The sequence below is a fragment of the Lagopus leucura genome, unplaced genomic scaffold (genome assembly GCF_019238085.1).
Source record: "Lagopus leucura isolate 7727_CA_CO unplaced genomic scaffold, USGS_WTPT01 Super-Scaffold_100024, whole genome shotgun sequence".
Taxonomy (NCBI): domain Eukaryota; kingdom Metazoa; phylum Chordata; class Aves; order Galliformes; family Phasianidae; genus Lagopus; species Lagopus leucura.
The window spans coordinates 9036591-9059953 of record NW_024962276.1 but is presented as its reverse complement, the minus strand read 5'-3'; the positions used below and the strand labels follow the sequence as shown (position 1 = coordinate 9059953).

At 42.2% G+C, this 23363-nt stretch overlaps 1 protein-coding gene and 1 long non-coding RNA gene across 9 annotated transcripts in view; one reads left to right on the top strand and one right to left on the bottom strand.

Annotated features, from left to right (window-relative positions):
• The window catches only part of LOC122184511, a 62623-nt gene that overhangs the window by 2190 nt on the left and 37070 nt on the right, over positions 1-23363 (top strand). The window lies entirely within an intron of this gene.
• KSR1 (kinase suppressor of ras 1) overlaps positions 207-23363 on the bottom strand; it is a 56582-nt gene continuing 33425 nt past the window's right edge. For 4 of the 8 annotated variants that reach the window (XM_042879483.1, XM_042879491.1, XM_042879489.1 and 1 more), the window contains 18 exons: positions 20873-21020; positions 18966-19437; positions 18474-18478; positions 16647-16707; positions 15815-15898; positions 15237-15298; positions 15023-15129; positions 14554-14722; positions 13308-13349; positions 12505-12559; positions 11793-11838; positions 10967-11346; positions 10219-10315; positions 9375-9508; positions 8828-8959; positions 8400-8535; positions 7936-8069; positions 207-3472 (listed from right to left, as the gene is read on the bottom strand). In XM_042879483.1, the coding sequence (XP_042735417.1) occupies positions 3394-3472; positions 7936-8069; positions 8400-8535; positions 8828-8959; positions 9375-9508; positions 10219-10315; positions 10967-11346; positions 11793-11838; positions 12505-12559; positions 13308-13349; positions 14554-14722; positions 15023-15129; positions 15237-15298; positions 15815-15898; positions 16647-16707; positions 18474-18478; positions 18966-19437; positions 20873-21020 (2343 nt within the window). In that variant the 3' untranslated portion in view covers positions 207-3393. Of the gene's footprint in view, positions 5085-7935; positions 8070-8399; positions 8536-8827; positions 8960-9374; positions 9509-10218; positions 10316-10966; positions 11347-11792; positions 11839-12504; positions 12560-13307; positions 13350-14553; positions 14723-15022; positions 15130-15236; positions 15299-15814; positions 15899-16646; positions 16708-18473; positions 18479-18965; positions 19438-20872; positions 21021-23363 lie in introns of all 8 variants that reach the window. The other 4 variants (XM_042879487.1, XM_042879485.1, XM_042879484.1 and 1 more) reach the window with 4 other exon arrangements.

Below are 23363 nucleotides of genomic sequence, written 5' to 3'. Positions count from 1 at the left end.
CTTTTTTCTGAGGACTTGCTATCACAAACAAGGTTCCAAAAACAATTTTTATTCCTCCCTGGCTGGGCTTTGCAGGACTACAATAATTGAGGGAAAAAAGATGAGAAAAAAAGAATGAGCTGCTTGTGCTTTAGTTTGGCTACAAGTGTGTGTGTGTGTGTGTGTTGGGGGGGGGGAGGGAGAGAGAAGGTCAAACCACAATTCTGTAACACTTGCTTTATCCAGAGCAAAGATTTATTTGCTGAAAAGATTCCTATGTATCCAGTATTTTATTAGCATAATGTGCACTTTTTTTTCCTTGCTGGTTGCATAAACTAATACAGCAACGGTTGTTAATACTAACAATTTTTAATTTAATAGCAATTCTGGAAGACACTCTGATAGAAAATATTTTAAAAAAAATTTACTGTACAAAGTTTACAACACATTTGAAAAGAAAAACGCGTCAATTTTCACCATATTACAGACTCCATTTACATTCACTATTGACGTGTGGCTATTGTAGCAGCATTGTACAGCCAGCTTCACATTTACACCTCTACAACAGGACAGGCTTACTGTGCTTCGTGCCTCACACCAGCACACGAGGAGACACATGGCCATAAAGCAGTGACCCAATGCCTGCTGCTCAGCTGTGGCAGAGAGATGGAAGCGCCTGATTTCATTCACAGCTGTACAGCTGCACGGCTCTGTTTGACTTCCATGTGCCTTACACAGCTGACTGCAACACATTACCCCAGACAGTAATTGGCCCTGCTCTCTGGTACGCTGGGTTTTGCTTTTAAGAACCATTTATGGGAGTTAAACACAAAACCAAGGAAGACTCAGACTGAATCTCAAACTTCATGATTTAAAGGCAAGGTTTGAAACCCTTCCTGCAGCAGGATGGCACTCCATCAGCCTGCAGTGCTCATGGGTCAGCCCCATCTGCTTTCAGCACACTGCAAAGTGAAGCACCAAGGGACAGGCAGCCCTGCTGACACAGGTGTAGCTGCCTTGCTGGAAAGCAGGGTCAGCACAGCATTCTGCCTGGAAACAGCCAGGGTTTGAACCTCACATGAGGGCAGTCACACAGGGAGAACAACGTTTGGTTTTTAATTTTATTTTGTTGTAAGCTGGATAGTCTGTCCAACCAGCCATCCTGTAGGAAAAGATTGAGAAGGTCGTGCTTTCTCAGCATTGTTCTTGCACATTGCCACAGCAGCGTTACTGCTGACAGCCAGGTGAGCAATCACTCTTTCCTTCCCACAATGAAAGCTCTGGGTTTCCCAAGTGAGACAGGAATAGCAGTGAGAGCATGCTGTGGTGCAGAGGGGCTGCTCAGACCCGATGCAATGTGTGCATCCAGCAGCAGCTTCTGCTCTCCCTAAGGCAAGGTACAATGCTGCCCGTGGGTTCATAACCTTAACGTTGCTACGAAGCAGGTTTCTCCTGGCTTTTACTGCACTGTCAATACTTAAGTGGTACTCGTTGGAAAACAACCTCTGTTTAAATCTGTGACAATGTTATTGTGAGAGAGCAAACAGTAGCAAGGCTTGAAGAGAAAGCAGGTGGTGGCTAAAAGGGCACGGTGTGCTGAGGGGCCTATTTGCTTTTCTGAGGTGGTAAGAGGGAGGTCAAGAGAACCATGTCTCCATGCTTGGCTACCACCAAACAAATTCTGTTTTATATTTGAGGCACATTTAAAATCACCATAGCATAGTGAAGGAGTAGCTGGAGTGAAGCCCTCTAGACAGAACTTCTTTTTTTCTCCACTTGATTTTCTCCAAGTCAGCTGCTGTAACCAAACTGAGTGCCTATCACTTTGTGTGCCTCGTGGAGGACTTCAGAGCTTTTCCCTCTGTAATCTACATTATAAAGCCTTGTAATGGTGGCAAAAGATAGAAAAGAGGCATGTAATGTACTAGTGTGACTGGAGAGATGAAATTTGGTGACTTTCAGGGAGTCCTAATGAACTACCTTAAAAATGAAGCAGTGTAAGGACAGAAGGGCTCTTTAATGTCCACTGCATAATTAGAGTTGTCCTGCTGCCCTGGCTGACAGGCAAAGGCAGAGGAACAAGAATGGGAGGTGTGATGGAACATTTAATGCAGCTTGCAATTCATTTGCAAGTGAGATAATGCATCTGTTACCTTAAATGCAGAAATAAGCTGTGTCCTTTATCAGTCTGTGTATTGCACATTGTAGCATGTGGTTTCCTTTTGATTTTGGGGGGCTGGGTTTTTTCTTGGTCTTAACCTTTGAAACGGGTCTTGGATTGACTCAGGTTCTCTGGAACAAAATGTAACTTTCCCAGCTGCAAGGGTTTTGCTGTTCTTAGTTTTCCTCAGAACTGCTGAGTCCTAAATTTCTTAAATTCTTGCAGACTTATCTGACTGTCTGGAGGAGTGTGTGTGTGCACACAGGGGAGAGAAATGACTTTGAGTCTCTTAACAAGCTCTGTGTATCAGAACAGTATGTTATACATTGTTCAGGGATGGCTTTTTCCCTTGATTTTCTTCCCTCCCTGGAGCTCTATCTAGTGAAATATGTTCTTCTACAAATGAGATTGCCATCAGGGCAGCAAGGGGTGAGGTCTGGCAGTGCTCTGGTTCAGGGGACCAAACGGGTTGTGCCTGAAGCTTTCCAGGGGCAGCCAGCTGGGGTGGCCCTGCCTGAGCAGGGCTGAAAGCGGATGGACCCAGAGGTCCACTGCCAGCCCAACCAACCCGACGCAGTTCTGTGGCAGGGCAATTCAGCTTTTCTTGTGAGTTCTGTGTTGAAGTGCTCAGTTCTGTTTCAATGAGATAACTGTATGTTTGACAGCAAACTCCCCTGCAAGAAGCAGATTTTTACTGCTTTAACTTAATTCAGGGTAACCCAGAGCTTGGACCAACCTGCAGAAACAAACCGGAGTGATCACAAACTGAATTATCAGTTTGGATAAATCACAATGCAATAGATAAATTTCACCTTAACAAGAGAAAAACAATTTAAAACTCCCATCTCCTTGCATGAGATACGTAACCATTCTGAAACAAAGCGGTTCCACTTGTCTTAGGGAAAAATGCACTGAAGGCAGAAGATCATTCCTGATCTTTACACCACAGACGCAAGAAGGAACTAGAAGGAGGTTGGTTTCTCTTTGTGCTAGTGGAATGGCTGTAGTTAATTGATTCGCTGTTTATTGTGTTTAAAAAATATATAGTTCACGCAAAAGTATCATGTAAACATTCTTTAAATAACTGCTGGTGCTCAGGCAGAATTCACCCTTTGCCAACAACAAAGGACTGTTAATTGATGGTCGTGTGGCTTTCAGCTGTGGCTGCACCAGTTTCATAGCTTGGAAAATTCAGTGAAGATTTCTTTGTGTGTAAGTAGGTAGACATTATCACAAGACAACCACACACCATGCTATATCTTTTGATTACTTGGTTCCAGGATTCCCAAGCCAAATCTCTCAAAACGCAGGACAACTTTGCTACTGTTAATGCTGAAAAGAGTGGGGAAGGAAAGGAGAAAGGAGGGGAAAAGAATTATTTATTGTTGTTTTTTTGTTGTGTTTTTTTCTCCCCTACAAAGCTACAGTCATATAAAAGTAAATGGGTTGGGCTCTGCTCTCATGCAGTGAGAGATCACCCAGCAGTGTTTAAAAATTAAGCAGCAAACATTTGAATTTATTCATGCTAACCTCATTAGTGAAAGCATATGGCTCAAATTGGCAAAACAGGAGGCTTTTAAGTACCTAACCTAAGGTGGGTAGAAGACTGACATAAATTTGGTTTCGTTGAAATAGAAATGGAGAAAATAATTACTTATTTAAGAGGAAGGGGCATTCTGACAAGGTACATCAATTGCTTTAAAAAACACATCTGCTCCTCTTTATAGTCTAGAGAAAGTGAATAAAGATATCTTCTCATCCACCCTTAATCTGTTAGCAGAGCTAGAAATGTTTTCACTTCAAAATGCCTTCCTCCACGTACGTGGTTGGTGGCAGCAAGGCAGGGAGCATGAAGGCTTCCAGCAGACCCTTTCCAGTGCAGTGTGCAGGTGTCTGATTTTGAGAGAATGACATGTAGGTGTATTTGTCCTCACTGAACACAGTAAAAACCTCCCTGGTTCCTGCTGCATGTCTGCCTCTATCCTTGTCCTCCCTCCAGTGAAACAATTTTTTTTCAAAAAAGGAATGAAAAAAGACCTTTTACAAAAAGGCACACATTTGCAGTGCTGCCTACAGTTCTGCAAAGTTCTTACTGCAAAGTCAGGCGTTTTGCTGAACCAGAGATGTAAACAAAAGCAAATCACGGAACTCAAAACACTGGATTTGCAAGGAAAGGAGAAGGAGGAACTGAAGGGCTTCCCTACTTTCCTCCTCTTCTGCTAAGTGCTGTAGCTGATCCCACTTTTGGATGCAGCTGCTGGTGGTGCATTCACAGGTAGGCTGAGGGACTGCAATCTGCCCTGAGCACAGCGAGGGCTGGCCTCCTTTCTCTGCACCTGCTGTGTGCACCCCTGACAAAGCTGACCCTTGGTTCGATGCAGGGCTGGGTCCGGCTCTACAGCAGAACCAACCCACTCTGTCCCTTAACTCTCGTTGGTTTGCAATGCAAGTGAAGTGTTCACTTGTTGGCTGCGCCTGTGGAAAATGCACCTGTTGAGTCAAAAGCCATAGCCCAGCACTGAGGATGACAGCCACCACCTCAGCAGCTAGGAAACTTCCCCTGTCTGCCTCCTGAGGCTTGTAGGCCACAACTGCCAGCGTCAGCCAAAGCCCAGCCTGTTGCTGCCCACACCAGTCAGGGCAGAGCGCCAGCTGCCTGCCAGGAGGAAGCTGCAGCCTGCTGCCGTGACTCGGAAGTGAAAGGTGCTGCGTTGTTAGACAGTAACTTCTTGCAGGCAGGAGTTGTTATTCAAGCTAACAGCCCACGCCAAGCAGAAAAAGGCAGAAAAGGAGAAGTCGGATAAAATGCTGATTATGTCCATGGGTTAATTTCGTGGTTTGTTTTCATTTTTTTGAATGGAAGGTGATTGTCCAAGTTGCTGGTTAGGATACAACACGGGGAAGCATGCAAGGTGGAACCCATTATTGCACCAGTAGTTACAACCTACAAAGAAATATGGGAGGGAGGGGAAAAAGACACCATGAGAGTTAGTTTTCAGTTATTTTAAAACAAGCTCTTGAAAACTACCAACTATAAAGCTTACAGCAGAGTCAGGCGGGGGTTAGTGCAGTGTTTCTCTAAGGAGTTGTCAGAGGGGATGTGATTTCAGTAGGTTTTGCATCTGGTCGCTGGTTGACACTGATATACAGTGCTTTTTAAGTGTGACCTGAATATAATCTAGTTTGCAGGAGACAAAAACCAACTGAGCTGCCTGCACTTTCCACTTCAGTGAGCACTAATTCAGCTGACAATGTTGATACTTAAAGTACTTCTATTACATGCTTTCAGCAGAGAAAAAACAATAATGTATGCAAATCTACATGAACCACTTGCAGTAGGAGCAGAGGATCTGACTACACAGGGAAAAAAATAATTTGGGTCGCTGCTCCATAAGGCACAGTTCCACAGGCTGTTCAAGAACTCCCTCTGGAAACACTAACCCAAAATAATCACTTGGCAGATGTGATTATGGAAATGAGCACTCTTGTGAACCAACTGCCCAAATGGGAAGCATTACTTCAAGTAATTTCCAGTGTGATGTTAGGGGACAATGCAGGACCCTCTGACAGTCTGGGAATATTTAGGCAGCCCGGACTCCCAGTCTGCTCTACAGTGTCTGACTAGGTGGACTGAAAGATACCAAATTGGCTGTGGGAGTCAATGATCCAACACAAGTAGATCTGGTGGTATGGAAAAACGAGGGCATGAAAGTGTTGATGCAGAGCCATCATGCTGGAGGGCTTTACAGCAAAGGGCTGCTGTAGGAAAGGAAGAACTTTAACAAAGGATGCTGCCATATCATGTGTATCTCCTGACAAAAGAATTGTTGTCCATAAAACAATTTGAACTCCATGATCCTCCTCTGAGACAAAAGATGATTTGTTTAAAAATATTGGGGTTAAGTTACCTTTCAAATCCAAGAATAAGAGACCCTCACTGATCATCGCGCTCTGCAGCTTATCACACTGACCAGATTCTATACCTGCCTTTTGTACTGCCATCCTTCTCAGCACTCTAAGCACAGCATAACTTGCTCTCTAACTCCCAATATGCAGAGGAGACAGATTTAAATTTACAGTGCTTTAGGTCTGAAGAGGAAAAAGAGCTGTTTCTCTTCATTTATGAATGACGGAACTTTGAGCTCAAGTTCTGTTGGTTTCTCGTTGGATACTTATTTAGAGGAAAAAAACTTAAAAGAAAAAAAAAAAATCAAGACAACTGAAATCCTCAGACTGATGCTGTAACTGATCTGCTGGAGTAAGGAGGGAGCAGGGCACAGAAAGACACCTTACCTCCCACCTACAGTCACACCCCAGTGCACAGCAGAAACTGATGTTGCAGAGAACTGCTACATCTAAGGATCTCCCTGTTTTTCATTGTATCTTTCTAAAATGAGTGCTGTGATATATTAATGTATCTAACACATGGAAAAAATAGTAGACAATTCTACTTATCGATGAGTGGATAGTAAGCATTCAACTTTTGCTGGTAATAGTTTTCTTTTGTATAAAGATGAGGCCATCTTTTAATGTTGTTAGACACTATAACAAGAAACAAAGGGTGAAATCTGCAACCAAACGCCCAAATAAAGCACACACCAAGGCACAAAATGCCAAGACAGTCAGCATACAGGTAAACAGAAGCATTTGTTTAGTGATGAGAATGTATTACAGGAAGATCATGAAGGGTTATGGTAAGGAAGGGGTAGATTAAACATCAAAAAGGGAAAGAAAAAAGAAAATATTAGAGGGTCAGTTGAAGAAAATATACACCAAAGAAAGATGGGCACGGTTCACAAGTGTCTGATCTCTCCCTGACTTTGAGGCAAGCGAAACTGGGATCCCTTATTGTCTGAGTGATGGGTATTCATGATGCCGGAGACAAAAGGTTTTAGTCCTATGGCTTTAGGCAAGTCTATTCTGACCTGGATTTAGTTCCAAATTCTGCTCTCATCTATCATAACAGATACCATAGGGACTCTCCCAGTTTTGGCTGTTTACAGATGCTTGATCTTGTGATACTTTTCTTTCCCAGTTCCAACACAGATCCTAAATTGGAAAGTGTCATGATCTGGCTAGGATTTGTGCTGCTACTTCTCATCTTTCCTTGATCCAAATCTTGACATGATTCCAGCTTATTCAGTCCAGAAGTAACAACTTGTCCCTAGCTGTCAATTTACTGCTTTTGCCAAGCAATTTAGAGATTCTGAAGATTTTAACACGTTTTTTTTTTTTTCCTCCAGAGGTCAACTAGATTGAGTAAAGTGCTCCAATCCTTTATCTGTCTATGAGAACTGGGCTGCCTTCCCTACAGGGGGGGAGGGTTTGCATTTTTTCTCTTTGTGCTCCTTGAGGAAGGTTGCTACATTGAGGCTTTTCCATAAGTTGATGATTCAGTTTAAAAGGGAAATGGCAGCATGTTCTTTGGTGGTTCCCTTCCTCATTCAGTACCAGCCATTAAAAGGAAAGCTCTAATCACTTTCAGGTCAGTGTGGGCACTTTCCAATAACGTTGGTAGATACTGTCAGAAGCCTGAACAAAGCTGGATAAATGATCTACAGGAGGGAAGTGAATATGTTGAAGTAGGAAATTAACTGTCTGAAGTGCATGCACATTTAATTGCATAATTTCCTAGCAACTAGAAAAGCAAAACAGCACACTGTTACTCTGCTGTTAAAAGTATGACAGACCCCAGGAAGGCAAAATTAAGCACAGGAACAGTTGGTTAGCAAATTCTGAGCAGCATAAGTGTTAACCACATGTTAACATGTACATGTTAGACCACAAGTACTCACTCAGCAGACTTCCAGAAGTGCCCTGGGTGGGAGAGCCGACGATTCAGTTTTGGCAGTTTTTCAAGCATATCCATGAGGACAGTGAAGCTAGGTCTCTCACTGAGATCAAATGACCAGCATGCTGAGAGAATTTCCTGCAAAGGATAGTTAAGGCTCATTATTTCCACTTAGTTCACACGTCAGCTGTGCAAACTGATCGATGGAGCAGTGCAACTTGAGACAGCCCAGCAAGAGCTACTTTTTAAGCAGTTGTCTTGGTCATTCTTAAAATCAGTGTCCTGTGTACCAGTGGATGTCACGTCTATATGACAATAATGGGAAGAGGCTGGTACCTCATTCCAATCTGCTCTCTCTCCTGCTCTTCATCTTTAGAATTATAATAAGAGTAAAATAAGCAGCTCCCTCTTCTACAGCAACCCTGACAAACAGCTTTTTGGAAGGACTCCTGCAGCTGATGTACCTACATTGATTTCTTTCCCCAAACTAATAGTTGCAAGGATTTGTTTCACTCCTTCACCACTTCCAATCTGCCAGATGAGTGCCTCAGCAGGCTGGTTCTTGAAGGGCCATTCTCTTGCTTGGAGCTCGTACCACACAGTCCTGCAACATAAACAGACAAATCAAGCCTCTGCCTGCTCTTAAGATGCAAAACTCTGACAGAATCCCAATTTTTTCAGAAAGCTCTGAAATGTAAATAAGGCTGCAGCAAATCCCTCCCAGCCCATTCACCCACCTTCCCCTCAAACTGTCACACCCAACACCTTTCACAGTAGGTGAGGGAAATGCAGCCCAGCTGAATCCTGTGCCTGACAGAAGAGTGGCAAGGCTCAGGTCTAAAATTCCTATCTCATTTAGAAAGTTCCTGTGATACTCTTTAGTCTTCTTCCCTTACCCAAAGGCATAGATATCTGCAGCTTTGGAGAAAGGCAGCCTGTCTTCATCTTTCCCAGGGGCCATCTCGCGAACAATTTCAGGGGCCAGGTAGCATAACCAGTCATGAGGCAGCTTCAATTCATTCTCTCTCCTGAGTTCAAAGGAAAAGTCAGACTGAAACACAGTATTAATTAAACTAAGAGACAGCACTTGGTGCTTATCTGTGGTTTGCCTAATGCTGTGACTCTTCTTAAATGTTTTGGCTTGGCTAACATGTTCTTTCTAATTTTCTTGCCATATTAAAAAACACATGCCAGTGTTGGCCTGACTTTCCAGCTCATCCTTGGGCTTAAAATTGTTTTTGTTCCGTGTTATGAGACTCAATTCACAGCTGTGTGCCATTGGAAGTGTAGAAAGGCCTCTACTTTAAAAAAGTGCATTCCAAAACACGCATAGTAAAGGACCCAGATCTCCTCTCCTGCACTGTGTGATGCACTGAAGTGTGTCCCTATTAGATTGTTTTTTATCACCCCAGAAGTGTGCCATGCACTGAAACTTCCACCTACCTTCCTTCCTGAACCACACCCGAAATTCCAAATAGTCCAAAGTCAGTGATCACTACTTTTCCATTGTCATAAAAAACGTTCTTGGATTTCAGATCCTTGTGTACAATCCCCTTTGCGTGAAGATAGCCCATGCCCTGGAAAAAAAGTTTGTATGCAGAGATGTAAGTTTTGTCTTCTTTACAAGCCTCTAACTGGGCATGTCTTTCTTTCTAATAAGTGTTTACTCTATTCACTCCAGCATGAACAATAAGTGGGGATACAGCAGCTTCCTCCTCTGTACAGCAGGGTTGCTGGGAGGGTACTTCTAATTGAAGCAGTGACTGTGAACTTCACAACTCTGCATAAGTGTTTATGTGTATGAACAAGGAACAACTGACACAAGCTTGCTCAGTAAATTCCTAGGATGCTTCTGCCAGCAAAGAAAACAACAGCTTCAGAAATGCTATTTCAATTGAGCAATACTGAAAACAACTATGGAAAACTGCAAATCTGGAAGATAATGTCTGTTTCAGAATGCATCAACATAGTTGTAGTTACTAATAAAAGAGAAGAGACTGGGAAGGAAACATGCCCTGCGTGCATTTCTTCATGGTTGCATTTTATCAAAAATTCTCCCTTCCCAACCCCAGATAAGCAAAAGATCAATTTCTGTCCCTACAGGTCTTCAGCTTACTGCCCACTGAATTAGCAGTTTTCCTTCCTCCAGTTTCAAGTTTTTCCCTGCTGCAGCATCCTGCAGTAAGGCTTTTGGACATACAGACCCTCCCCAGCTGTGCAGCCTCTTGACATTTGCTGAGGTACTGCCCAGAACGCAGATGTCTCCGATAGCACGGCGTATGCTTACCTTAATGATCTCCTGTGCTATCTGCCTGGTTTTGTTAATATCCAGGGATATCTTGGGGTCCCTTACAAATGAATGAAGTGTCCTTCCTTTGCAGAAGCTATAAGAAAGAAGAATAAGAGTCCTAAGAAGTCTCTTTTAAACACTGCAGGAACATAAAAATGACCACTGGATGCTCTCATCACGTGGACAGAATCAGTCTTCTTCCCTCTGCTGAGCAGTGCCATTTTCAGTGATGTAAATGGCTCAGCTGACACCCGTGTGGGTGAGCACAGTCACAGCTATTGCTGCCATCCAGTTATTGCTAAAGTGTGTTCAAGCAGACGCTCGTGTGTTTCCGCAGTGGCCCTGATCTCGTTTTGCTCTTCTGACAAGTAAGGCCAGATTTCAAAACCTGAGCACCAGCTTATGCTGAGACTGCGGATTGTTTTATCCCACTTTAAGAATTCAAAAGACTTTAAGAGATTAAAAAATAAGAATTAAACTGCCAATAAATAAGCTCCCTAAGAAGAGACGCCTCTAATATCCAAACCTCCAAGCAATAGAAGCTGCATTTATGTCTTCCACCTTCAGACTACAGAAACATTACATATTCATTTATAATTCATGCATATTTTATAAACATGCATTAAATATTTGTTATGCAAGTATATAAATTACAAATATGTTTATAAAAAATTATTCTATATTATTGCTATTATAAATGGATAAGCACGTGTAGCATTGCTAACAGAAGTTGCTGTATCCTTACCTGGTAATGATTGCTAAATGAGGAGGGTTCATGCACGCTCCCATGAAAAGCACCACATTCTCATGCCGGGTCTGTCTGTAATTCATCACCTCCTTTTTAAAGAGCTTGAGATGATCCTGATTGTTCCCATCTATCTCCAGCAGCCTGATGGCCACTTCCCCGTGCCATTTTCCCCTGTGAACCTTTCCCCATCGTCCTTGGCCGATGGGATCCCCCAGTTCGATCTGTTCGAAGGGAATGTCCCATTCCTGCAGGTAGACGCTGGTCTGGCTGGGTTTGCGGTAAATCATCCCTTGCAAGTGCGGCCTTCTGTTTGGCAGATCTTCCACTTCGTCCTCATCGTCTTCAGGTTCTGATTTATTACTCTCAGGTTCTTCCACCTGTTTACAGAAAGAGAAAGGAAAAGCATGCAGAGAGGTCTGTTTTGAGAGGACTCGGGTAGGTTTATCTGACTACAGATCTAGAGATCTGTTCAGAGGACAAAGTCATCTGAGAAGGCTATGAGAAGGCATGCGCCTCCTCTGGGGAAATGGCTCAAGAACCGCCTGAGAAACAACCGCAGGCCACTGAGCAAACCAAAGATTTGAGAAGTATCACCTTAGCCCAATTAGAAACAGTTACTTTTTGTTACAAGTGTTTCATTGTTTCAGCCTGGCAACAGAAACCACCAACTGTCAGAGCAGATCTTTGCAGCATAGACAGCTGAGTGCGACTGAAGGCACAGCTGGTCTACAGTCAGGGCATCGCAGCCAGGAGCTTCTGTTGTGGTACAACATGGCCTTTGGGGTTACAAAAGAGGTATAAAAGGGGAAACCGTTAAGCCTACCTCTGCTTCATGTTTAATTCCATCTGTATCTGGCTGTTCTTTAGCACTAAAAGAGAAGACAGATTTGTAGTAAGAAATAAATAGGGTGCAGATAGGAAAGCAGTGTAGTCAATCAGATCAAAGCACAATCAGTGCTCTACTTAACAACTAGGCACTTTCTAAGATTACTTTGACAAATAAGAGACAAAGACTTTGAAGTGATTCTCAGTGTTTAAGTGGTAGGAATTTACTGGCAGTGGTATGTCTGCATTATTACTATGTGTTCCAGTAACAGATGCTCCTATTCCCAGTACTACAGAAATACCTATGGAGTGGTCAAGCAATTTTGAGTGTTAGGTATGTAGGTTAAAAACATCAGCACACCCTACAATTCAGATCCCTACAAAGATGTTAGCTTGCCAGGCTCTTCCGTGCTGTTTCAATTGTGAAACCATTTACCTTCTATTTCGTTGGACCTTCTTGATCTGGGAACATGCACATACAGCCATAACTGTCTATCTGAAGGCACAGTCCCAGTTAAAAAACATTTTCAGTTTTACAAAACCAGAAATACCAGTACCACTCTTGTTGACTGAAATGATTGAAAATTGATCCCGGAGGAGTTTTCAGATGGTACATTCAGCAGGCCACTGGTTTCAGTTATAACAATACCTTCACACTGACCTGAAGATTATCAGGTTAACACAACATAAATAAAACAAGCAGTACTTACTTTGTGTCTGCAGTGGGTTCCGGAGGCTGTGCTGTTTGTGCAGGACTGGGAATTTCTGGAAAGTATGAAAATTATTATACATGTTTTAGACTTCCCTTATAGATCAGAATATTCAACACTGCAGTAACGGCTGTTTTACATGCCTTTATATCAACCAGTCCCAGTTTCCTTAACATTCACTTATCTGTAACATTTTGCAATGGCTGTCCTCATCTGTGAGCTGCTCACACCCTTTTAAATGGCCTTCAGCAATCAGAAATACTTGAATCCAGATGCCCCAGTTCTGCAAGGATTAATCTTTATTGCAGGCCATGCATTCCACCCACACTTAGTGTGACCAATGTCACCAATGCATAGGAAATTCATCTTGGGCTGCAAATTCTTGCAAAATTTAGAGTACAATACTCTGTACCTCGCAACCTACATCACCAGTTCTCATTTTGGAAATAGACAAGCTGTTTCTGAGGGTTCATGAACAGTGAACAAGAAAAGATGTTGCACATATGAATAATGTTACATCATTTTTAAATCCCATAGGCAAGAACATCAATTCATAAAGGTGAACTCAGCATTCCTGAACTGACAGCATCCATTTATTCTAAGCATATAATCCGAAAAGACAGCCTTAACAAAGGAACACAGCTGTGAGTAGAATCTCACAGAAGTCTATTGCTTTATCTGTTGTATTGGACAGACTTCTTTTCAGAAGCAGAATTATCATTCTTGGGTAGCATGCAGAAATTTATAAACAGTTACTTTCCAGCAGCAGAAGGCAGTTAGTAGAATTAAAACTGTCAACTCACCTGGGAAGATAAACTGTTGTCTATGCTGAATATAGTAGGCAGCTTTTGTTTGGTTAAAAAAAAAAAACAACAAAACACCAGGAAAAAAAACAACACAGAAAAAACAACAAACAAGTTAGAGGATCATCAGTAAGTGCCACATTTGCGTTCCATGAATTAGTCCCAACTCACTGTTGGGAAGCAGATTAGTTGATTATCAGTCTGCTTTAGGGGTGAATTTCAGCTCATGCGTTTTTGGAAGGCACATGAGTGCTGTGTTACCAATAAGCAAGCAGTCTGGTGGGAAAACAACCCATTCAGACATCAAGTGGAAGAAGCAAACTCAGAGAGCCCAGGGATGCTAACAGGCAGGCCCAGGCAAAAGCTGGTCTTTCAATCCTCTCTCATATCATCAGATTTCCCAAGCTGCATGCAGAGAGGCTGAAGCTCAAGAGCTATTTGCAAGTTTTAATTTCACTTAATTTGAATTACTTGTCCTAATACAAAGTAACTGCAGTAGAATCCTTGCACTAAACTGGCATTGCTTCTGCTCCTTTTAAGAAGGCTAAAACAGCAACTTTCACAGGTGAGAAATTTTCTGCAAAACATAGCAGTATTTAAGGCCAGATGCAGCACCTGTTCAGCACCGTGTGACTTCATTTCCAGGTAGAAGGAATTACATTTATTCTACTATGAAAGCCTTGCCTCCATCACCTCTGTTAAAGACAGCATATTTGAGTCCTTAATCTGTGAAGTACGTAAATTGTTCACCATGCACACCTGTCTACACCTTAAAAGCCAGTGTTCATTGTTGGTTATCTTTTGGAAGGGACCGATAAAACTGGTTCATGCAAGTTTTCATTTTAATATTTTGTTCCAGCGATGAACTTACGATTTAAAGCCTCTGGTGACCAAAAGCAGCAGGCAGCATGCATTTTATGATACAGTAACAAAAATGAGGAAAAGAATTCCACTTTCTTTAAGTACTCATCAGAAAAGAAAAAAAGAAAAAGAAAGTACGAAGATCACATTGTGTAAGAAAGGTACCAGAACTCCTCAGTAATTTCTGTCCTGCAAAAGTATCTTGACTTAAAACCCTGAAAGAACAGACTGCTTCCTTTTATCAGATGACAAGAAAAAAATTTTCAAACCTTGAATAAGACTTAACTATCTATTCAGAAACCTGAATCTACTTGTGAAGTCTTGGTTAGCCTCCACAGAAACCTTTCTCATCTTGGCAGAGTGCTCCAGAAAAAGATGAGTCTACCTGGGAAGTTAAATCGTCCGTCTCTCTGGCCCATAGGAGATAAGTTTGGGGGAGGTGTTGCACTGGGAGGGTTGGAAGACTGGAAAGGTGCTGGAGAAGATGGCGTGGAAGAGGTTGTAGAAGAGGGGTTACTGCTGGAGTCCAGATGATTTATTGCTGGTGGGTGCTCCTGGAATGCAAGAAAAGTCACTAATGAGTACATAAAAATATAGAGTTTCCATCAATGTTTAATGAAACGAGGAAGGCTGTCCCTAGCCTCAAACACAACACAGTTTCTCTGAGTGAGGCAGAGGCTCAAGATGTGCACAACCAATGTTTAACAAGGAGGAAAAGTCATTCTAAAGACTCTTTGCAAAGTGAAAGCTAAAGTGCCATTCTTGTTCCAGCCAGTAAGGTACTACTGTGACCTCTCCTTATTGTAGCTCCTCGCTGACTTTGAGGCAGAAGATTCACATCAGTCACTACGTACCTTTTTAGTGACTGCTTTGGGAAGAGTTCCAAACTGTGGTTCTGTTGGTCTGTCTACTGGATTGTTGATATCAGAAGGGACAGACTCTGTTCTCCTTATTTTGGTAACTGAAAAACAGGTTGGAGATGAGATGGAAAAAACACTTTAATCAGACTTATTATTCCTGTGATGCCATCAGCTACTTGGATGTGCTAAGAATTTGTAGTGAACTTACTGGGAAGGAATGATATTCTACAAGCAGGTGCCTCTTTAGTACACTTGTTGTGACATTTCAATCTGAAAGAGAAACGTTAAATAACACTTTTTCTTTCCCATAAAGAAGCCTACCCTTAATTTATACTATTTATGTGAATCTTAAGGAGGATTCTGGAAAGTTCTAAGCCCCAAAGCAGGTCCACGTGTTATGTGAAGAATCCCGTCATACGTATCATTAGGCTAACGAAACTCAGATAGATACCCTAGCATCTGATTTATTTCTAATAAATTTATCTTCACTTATGACTATCTTGAGACAGGGAACTGTGAAAATTTCAGCCCTCTGGACTGAAAATCCAGAGAATCAAAACCAAATCTTTGTTGCTGTACAGGAATTCAACTTCCAGTACAAGATTTGCCTATGGTCAGGTAGGCTCCCAGCCTAAATACTGGTATGCCAAAGCAACCCACTGCCAGTTTGACTGAAAAAAGTAACACCACTGTTAACAGTGCATCACATCTTGAGATATTTGTTAGACAGACTTGAATGAATAAAACCTGAACCTCTTATGTAAAAGATCATCTTTGTGTGCTCACCTGCAGTACTTACACTTCACCCCAAACATCATACTTTTCTGACAAACTTGGCAAATCTGAGATAACCAAGATTTCGTAGAGAACCTAAGCAGAAGAAAGAGGGGAAAAATAAGTTAACTGTGCCTAAAGAAAACTACATTTTAGCTGCAGACTCCTTTAGCATTTTCAGAAAAGGGCAAGTGGTGTTATGGAAGATTTCCCACTTTTCTGATCAATAGCAACTTAAAGAAGGCTAGCACTGATTCTGCTGGACTCTGGCTAGCCTGAACGTCTTTACAAAGCTGGGACCCAATTTATAGTGCGTGCAGTGATGGTGGTAAGACTATTAACCCTTTTACTAAAAAGAACTGAAGGGTTTGTTTGGCATTAGTACTAACTGTCCCAGTTTTGGTCTGGATTTGGGAAGGGGGCATGCAGGAAATTGCAAAGGAAGAAAAAGGAAATGCTTTTTCCACGAAGGGAGGAAGGAGCAGCTCCCTTTTGTTTTTAGCAGCAGAAGCACTTTAGAAAAGGCACTGTTGCACATTTCTTTTAGTCAGTCCTTTCACCCAGGACACAAGCCCCAAACAAAACATTACTGCTGTCGGTACACCAGTCACTGAGGAATCACAAGTCAGTTAGCTTTGGACAAAGGATTTCATGAGCTGAACACATCAGAGATATTAAAAACAGAAGGAGCTGAAATACAGATTCAAGGTTGAACTTGACAAACGAGGCACCTGACCCAACGTCAAGCCCATCTTTACTACTACAAACACACTGAATATGATGCTGTTTTGGTCTGACCTTTCCATTTATTTCCTTTGTGGTTCCCACAGAACCTGTTGCTTACCTGTGCGTTACAGCTAAGCCAAAGTCTCTTCGTACCATTTGAGGGGATCCTTGGGAGAGTTCTGATGGAGAACAAAGATCTTTTAGGGAAGCATTACCCACAGGCACACTTACTGTGTCGATGTAAACACTGTTACAGATAAAAACTAGTAGCCATGACTTCTCTAGAAGCACAGCTGAGATCGATTTGCCTTGTGCAGTAAAACTACAAAGATAGTAGTGTTTTTCATACTGGGGCAATGTAAACTAAGATTTGGTGTTAGAATCATCATTCTTCCTTCCTTGCACTAAAATCTTATGTATTATGTTTAGGGGTTAAGTAAGCCCTAGGCCATTCTCATAACCAAGTGGAAAGTCACACAATAGCTTATTCCCAATTGGCTTTCCACCGAAACCATCATCCAGTTTCCAAGTATTCAGTAGATTTCAGTGTATTCTTTTATACTGTAAATTATTATCACCATTTTATAGACAGAACCAAGTGTGGCCCAGAAGAATAAAAAAATTTAGCTGGCATCACTTAGCTAGCCAATACATGCAGAAAAGGAGAGCTACAGTCCAAAATTCCAGTCCAGTGCTCCAGTGGTTATACCAAAAACCTTCCTGGCAGCTCTCAAATATTAAGACTGCCATACTTCCTGAATTAAATCTGTCATTTTGCAAACTGGGAGAAAACAACCTGTAGCTATCAGCACAGCCTCAAGACGGGACACTGTCAATGCTTATAAAAGCTGGTCTCTCTCTTTGACCCTAGGTGGCACCAAATTCTTTTTTTTTTTTTTTTCAATAATTACTCCAGTGAACTTTTCAGGGCATCTGTTGTCTTCAGCATCTCACAATAGGCTGGACTGACTAGCTGTTCTTCCAAAGAATACTGTTGAGCAAGTGCGGACATCCAAACCACAAATGTCTGCATAAATCATCGTAACATAAGTTACAACAAAAGTTACAAATTCTGCAATTTAATGGCGCATAAGAGAGCCCTCAGTATAATTTTTAAAATAGACTATGTGCATAGGAGCACCAAAAATCTTAATTTAACATTTTCTTATGCCTTTTCAATTCATTATATAAATTCCATCACTCCGCAGAGAGAAATGCTCCCATTTCTGCTTACATTCTCATTTTACAATTTTCTCTTTGTACTTTTTCATTTTTGAAAGTAATTTCGGGGATTTGCTCTACGGACTACTAGAGAAATGTGTGGTCCTTATATAAACTTCCATGCTGCACAGAATGGTGAGGCACTTTCCTAGAGCTTCTAAGTTACAAGTTCTGTGTCTAAGAGGCAGCTGCACACAGCCATGTTCAGTAGCATTAAAACACCAAACGTGTCGGTGTGTAAAAGCACAAGTCTTTGTCCTGCAGACCCTTAAATGTGTGAACAGACTCATCAGCAGAGGAAGTACTCTAGATTTAGGAACGTGCTGAAGCATTTCTCAGAAGGTCACACACGAGTGTGTAGTTTCATCACAGAGACACTAGGCAGTGAATATCTGAAGACAAATGGTTAGATCTATTTCTAGTACCAAGGGACCAAATCAGCTCTCAGAAGTCAAAGACAAGCAGTTACACACAAACTCCTAGTTTTAGCCCTTAAACATCAGCATTCGTTTTTCCTGCTTTTGTCATCCAAAGAAATACCAGGTACAAAGACCCTGCAAGCATCCTGCAATTCTTCACAAAAGTAACAGGAGCTCTGGAATGCAAGGCCTTATTAAGGGCTTCCACTGGCTGGACAGAGGTGACCGTACTGCAGGCTGTTGACAATGACAGGTTCTTCTCTCCTCGTCAAGGAAATACAGACAAACCTGTAAAAATCTCTTACCGAACCTGGAGAACAAGAAGGAAAAAAAGCCTGGATCAGTCAAAAATAAATATTTAGCCTGAGAGTACCTGTCTTCATGCAGAGGCATAGCTGTCACATAGATAGGATTTCTTAAAGCTCACACTAGCAGCTAAAATACATCCTAAGATAAAATGTAAAAGGCTACCAGCTACCTGACCTGAGAGGAACATTTATGGGCAAAAGAGAATTACAGGATATGGAAATGACTATTAGATATTTGAGAAAAAACTGGTTGGGGCCTTTTCATAGCAGCAGTCATCCCAACCTCCCAGGAAGGTGCAATTTCAAATAAGGAAACTATTAGCAAGCCAGTTTTGTGGTTATCCTAGAATATCCCACTGATACTGACTGTAAGACTGCAGTGAAACCACAACCAGCAACTGGCCACCAGCATCAGAACTGGAGCACCGAATGCCTGTTGGTGTGAAGGCAGCTCTTCAGTGCCCTAGGGGGAGGAAGTATCGTGCTTACTTTATTGGAGGAACATCATCTATCCTGTTTCCCAGCTGTGATTCATGGGACTTGCTCCTTGTGAGGGTTGGAAAATTAGGTAGCAGCTGAAAAACTTTCCGGCAAGGGGGAGGAGGAGTCCGTGGTGGCTTCAACTTGTGCCGTCTCTTGGCTTGAGGAGTGGCTGGGGGAGTGATGGTGATGCTATGAGGAGTCCTTGGTGCTAACTTTCCACCGTGTGCAGGGAAGGCAAAAGGGTCCAGGAGGTTATCTGCATAGACAGAAGGTCCGTGACTCGAGGCAAGGGAATCTGAAGATGAGACTGTAGACACCGACACCGATCGTGCCTGGGGGCTGTTGCCCTTGGGAAGGTTCAGTGCACTGTGAGTCCACGTGGGTGCAGAGGAGCAAGGGCACTCAGTCATGCTTGTAGAGCTGTTCTCTCGGCGTGCTTCAGAAAGATTCATCAGCACGTCATCTTTTAACTCCCCACCTGTTCAGCAACCATAGCAATGGTAGGTTTAGAAAGAAAAGAAAACAAAAATGCTGGCACACAATGCTGCATGCTGCAGCTTTAGGCTTTGAGGTGTTTTTTTCCCCTTCTTTGCATCTAGTCAAGTAATTGCTTCTCTCCTAAGGTCCATCTATGCCATCAGCTAAAGTTAACCTTTAAAACAAGGACTGCATCAACTACCCTTTCTTCATATCTCAAATTCTAAACTAAAATACATTTTAGTATTCTAAAAAATTCTAAGATAGGTTGAATTTTAACAGATGAAGTGGTAGTTATATATCTAGGCTTCAAAAAAAAAAATAACCTCTCAAAACACAGATTTTTATGTATTTTTTTAATGAAAAGAGGAACATTAATACAAGTGTACCTGAATTTGGGCTAGATGCCAATGCCTTCTGAACAATGGCTGATATTGCTACATACGGATGGGAAATATTTGACAATGCAGGACAAAAAAGATTAGAAAAAAGGAAACATGAAACTGAACTGTTTGTTGGCTTTTCCATTAACTAATCTTTATGATTGGTGAATGATACAAGCTGTCATAATACCAACAGGAAACAACACCTTTCCAGATGGGTAACTGTTAGAAAGAAAGATCTGCTGCACAGGAATGCCAGTATGCTGGTATGCCACATCTGATACAAATGGAATTTACAGTGCTTTGAAGGTAGACCTGGGAAGGTGGCAGGGGAAGATGGTGAAACAGCACTCTGGGAATCTTGAGGTTGTTCTTAAACAATTTGGTCAGATCCGCTGGACACGTGCATTCCTAATTAAACATTCTGTAATTTCAGTGTAAATCAAAGTTCTTTCTAGCTCTTACATCTGCTACTGGAATTTGGCTAATGATTATATCAATTTCCAGTCAGAAAAATAGCAGGAAGGAAGCAGCTTTAAAGAGGAGTCAGTCAATTGGCACCCTGCAAGCTATGCAGTGATAAAGGGTTGTCAGAGCAATGTTAGGCTTTTCCAAAGAATTAAGCTGAAAAACACCCAGGTTTCTGAGCTACATCATATGAAACAGAATTAGCTTCTCTCTGAGCTGGCAATATCTGGGGAGAGGAGTTTGCATTTGTTAGGTCCAGGATACTAAATGATGGAAGATTCACTGCAGCATCAGACCCAACTCTGAACACACAGGGAACAATCATAGTCTGTTGAGTTGGAGAGTATTTCTACATCCATTTATTTCCAGAGGTGAAAATACTGTCAAAAACCAAATCTCATTCATAGCTCTAGATGCATTTGATTGCTCTAATTTCATGCAGATCCAAGAGCCATCGCCTGACATCAGTTATAGCACATAACCAAAGACACAAAGGTTTCTGTAGATTGTCTCAAACGAAAGGAAGAAGGATGCAATCTGGGTTGCTGAGAAACTAATTCCACAGGAAAAAAAGCAGTCTTATACCTGATTCAGTCACCTTCCTTAAACAGCTCAGTGCCCCATTGAGTCTGGAGCACTCCTCATCTCTGGCGCCACATCTCTTCATCGTTTCTTTCACCTTTGATTCATTCATTTCAAGTAAGGCATCTAAGGTTAGCTCCTCTGGTATTCTCTGCAGGAGAAAAAAAGGTCGATGTACTTTTTTATTCCTACCTATAATAAGACTGTCATCTTTGTTTCTGATGCAAAGTAGTGCCACTGTCTCGCTGCCTGGTCTGACTCACGATTACTCACTTGGTAGCGAATCTCGTAGGATCAGTGGGTCAGTAGTGATCGCACAGCAGCAAGTGCTCAGAATGTGCTCTCTGTTCTCTCTACACCGAGAGATCAGGCACATGCTTGAGTGTGCTCTGTATCACTAGGATGCCATTGTCCTTCTCCAGTATTTAAATCAGGATTAGAGCTGACTGAAATATTCTTCTTTCCTCCCCCTGTGGAAAGTTTTCACTCAGTATTTTTTTAAAGTTACTAATTAAAGTTATCTATATCATTAAAACAAAGCAGGCCAAAAACCTGAAGAAAAAAAACCCTGCAAACTGGCAAATATTTGGTTTTAACTGGAGAAATGAAAAGTTCAGACAGTGTGGAAAATGGCTTCTTTCATCAACAGCAAGAATGTTTTGATAAAGAGATACTGACGATCTCCTTAAGCAATTTTACTTTCATTGGAGGACCAGCCTTACTGATACCCTGCTTAGAAACATACTTGTGTGTCTTAATACACCACACCCCCAAAAAGTTAATCAGGCAGACACAGAAGGTACAGGATTGTGGAAAGCATGAAGTGATCGGATGTTCCCTGACAAAGTTAAGCTGTATTGCCTCTCTCCTCCCTCATTCAAATGTTTCCAACGTAAGTCTGCAGCAATTGTAGTTAATAAACAAAACCAGGATACTTAGTGCAGATACCCAGGAATTTCCCTCGCACTTTTGCCTAAACAAACCTCACTGCTGCCTGTTGTCACAATGAGATCACAAATTTCACAATATTTGGCCTCCTTCCTGAAGTTTCAGCTGCTGGAACTGTGCTACATAAGAACGTTTCAACCTCTATTTAAATGGGAAACGGAGTGTATCTGTTTGAAAATAAAAAGCTTGAAATCTTGTGGACATTTAACACCAACCCTTCAAACCCTAAAAGGCTGCTAATCAAATTTGAGCGTGCATTGATGAATGTTGTTTTAAGATCACACCTCTCACAATCCTGACTAGGGACAGAAGTTAGCCTGGGTCCTAAAATCAAGAGATGCATCAAAACTGCTGCCATTGCTTTGACACAGGCAGCTGGTCTTAAACATTCTGAAATGCTCCAGTAGAAGTACTGAGAGTGCTCAGCTAATCACACCATACTTCTATGATTAAGTGATTAAGAGATAAAGTTAACCTGCCTTAATTCAGGCATTTCAATGCTAAACATCTTACATTTGAACTAATCTTCCTAAAATCCACCACTCAAATATTCCAGCATGCAGCCAGCCCAGCTTTGTTCACAAAGCTCCCCGGCCAAACTGAACTAATTCCAACATTAAGCCAAGTTTGTCTGACAGCGAGCTGTTTTCCAGCACCCTCTGGTTCCACTCCTCTGCACGCAGAGAGCGGCTCACAGAAGCATCTTTGTTCAGCGCTATCACAAGGCCGGCTGTGATGGGAGCAGCCGTGGCACAAGCACGATGCATCCCCGCATCATGGGAGCGGTGTGACATCCCAGCACAGTCCCTGTACACCCACAAGCCTTCAACCACCACGGGTGCCCCTACTTTCTGAAGCAAAGATGTTACCACTGCCATTAAAGCGTAAGGGAAAGCCAATGCCTCTTGTCAGACACGCTCATCCCACTTCAGGCTTTTATGCAGTCACAGTCAAGCAGGATTACAGCGATGCCATTCTTGAATTATCTCAAAACATTTCTTCACTACCACCACTCCCTGAGCTGAGATTACGTAGCTGCTGCTTCAAGTGATGGCGTCATGCAGCTCTCAGTCACATTACCCCACATCACCTCACTTTCCTATCCTTTGCATGACACAAAAGTAACCAGTAACCTGTTAGAGCTATTTGCAAGTCAATCAGTAAAATGAGATAGACTAAGATTTCCCCAGAAACCTGAACACATCCATCACAGACAACCCCACCCTTGGCCCAGGCTTCAAGCAGTAGTGTGAGCAGATGAAATGCGGGGCCAGCCAAGATGGGACACGATGGATGGAGCAGGTGGGGATCAGATTTCCTCTGCTCCTACTCTGTGGAGGCCCCAAATCGGAAAAGCACTGCTGATCTGCAGTGCTAACATTTGGGTTGATGATTGGCACAGGAGGTATCAAGGCTTGGCAGCTAATTATGTTTGGGCTGGCAGAAATTCCAGTGAGCCACAATGCTTTGTAACAGCAGGTGTTGCATCACATACCAAGAACAGTTCTCCTTGCTCAGTTTAGAGATTGCAGTAAAGTCAGTAAAG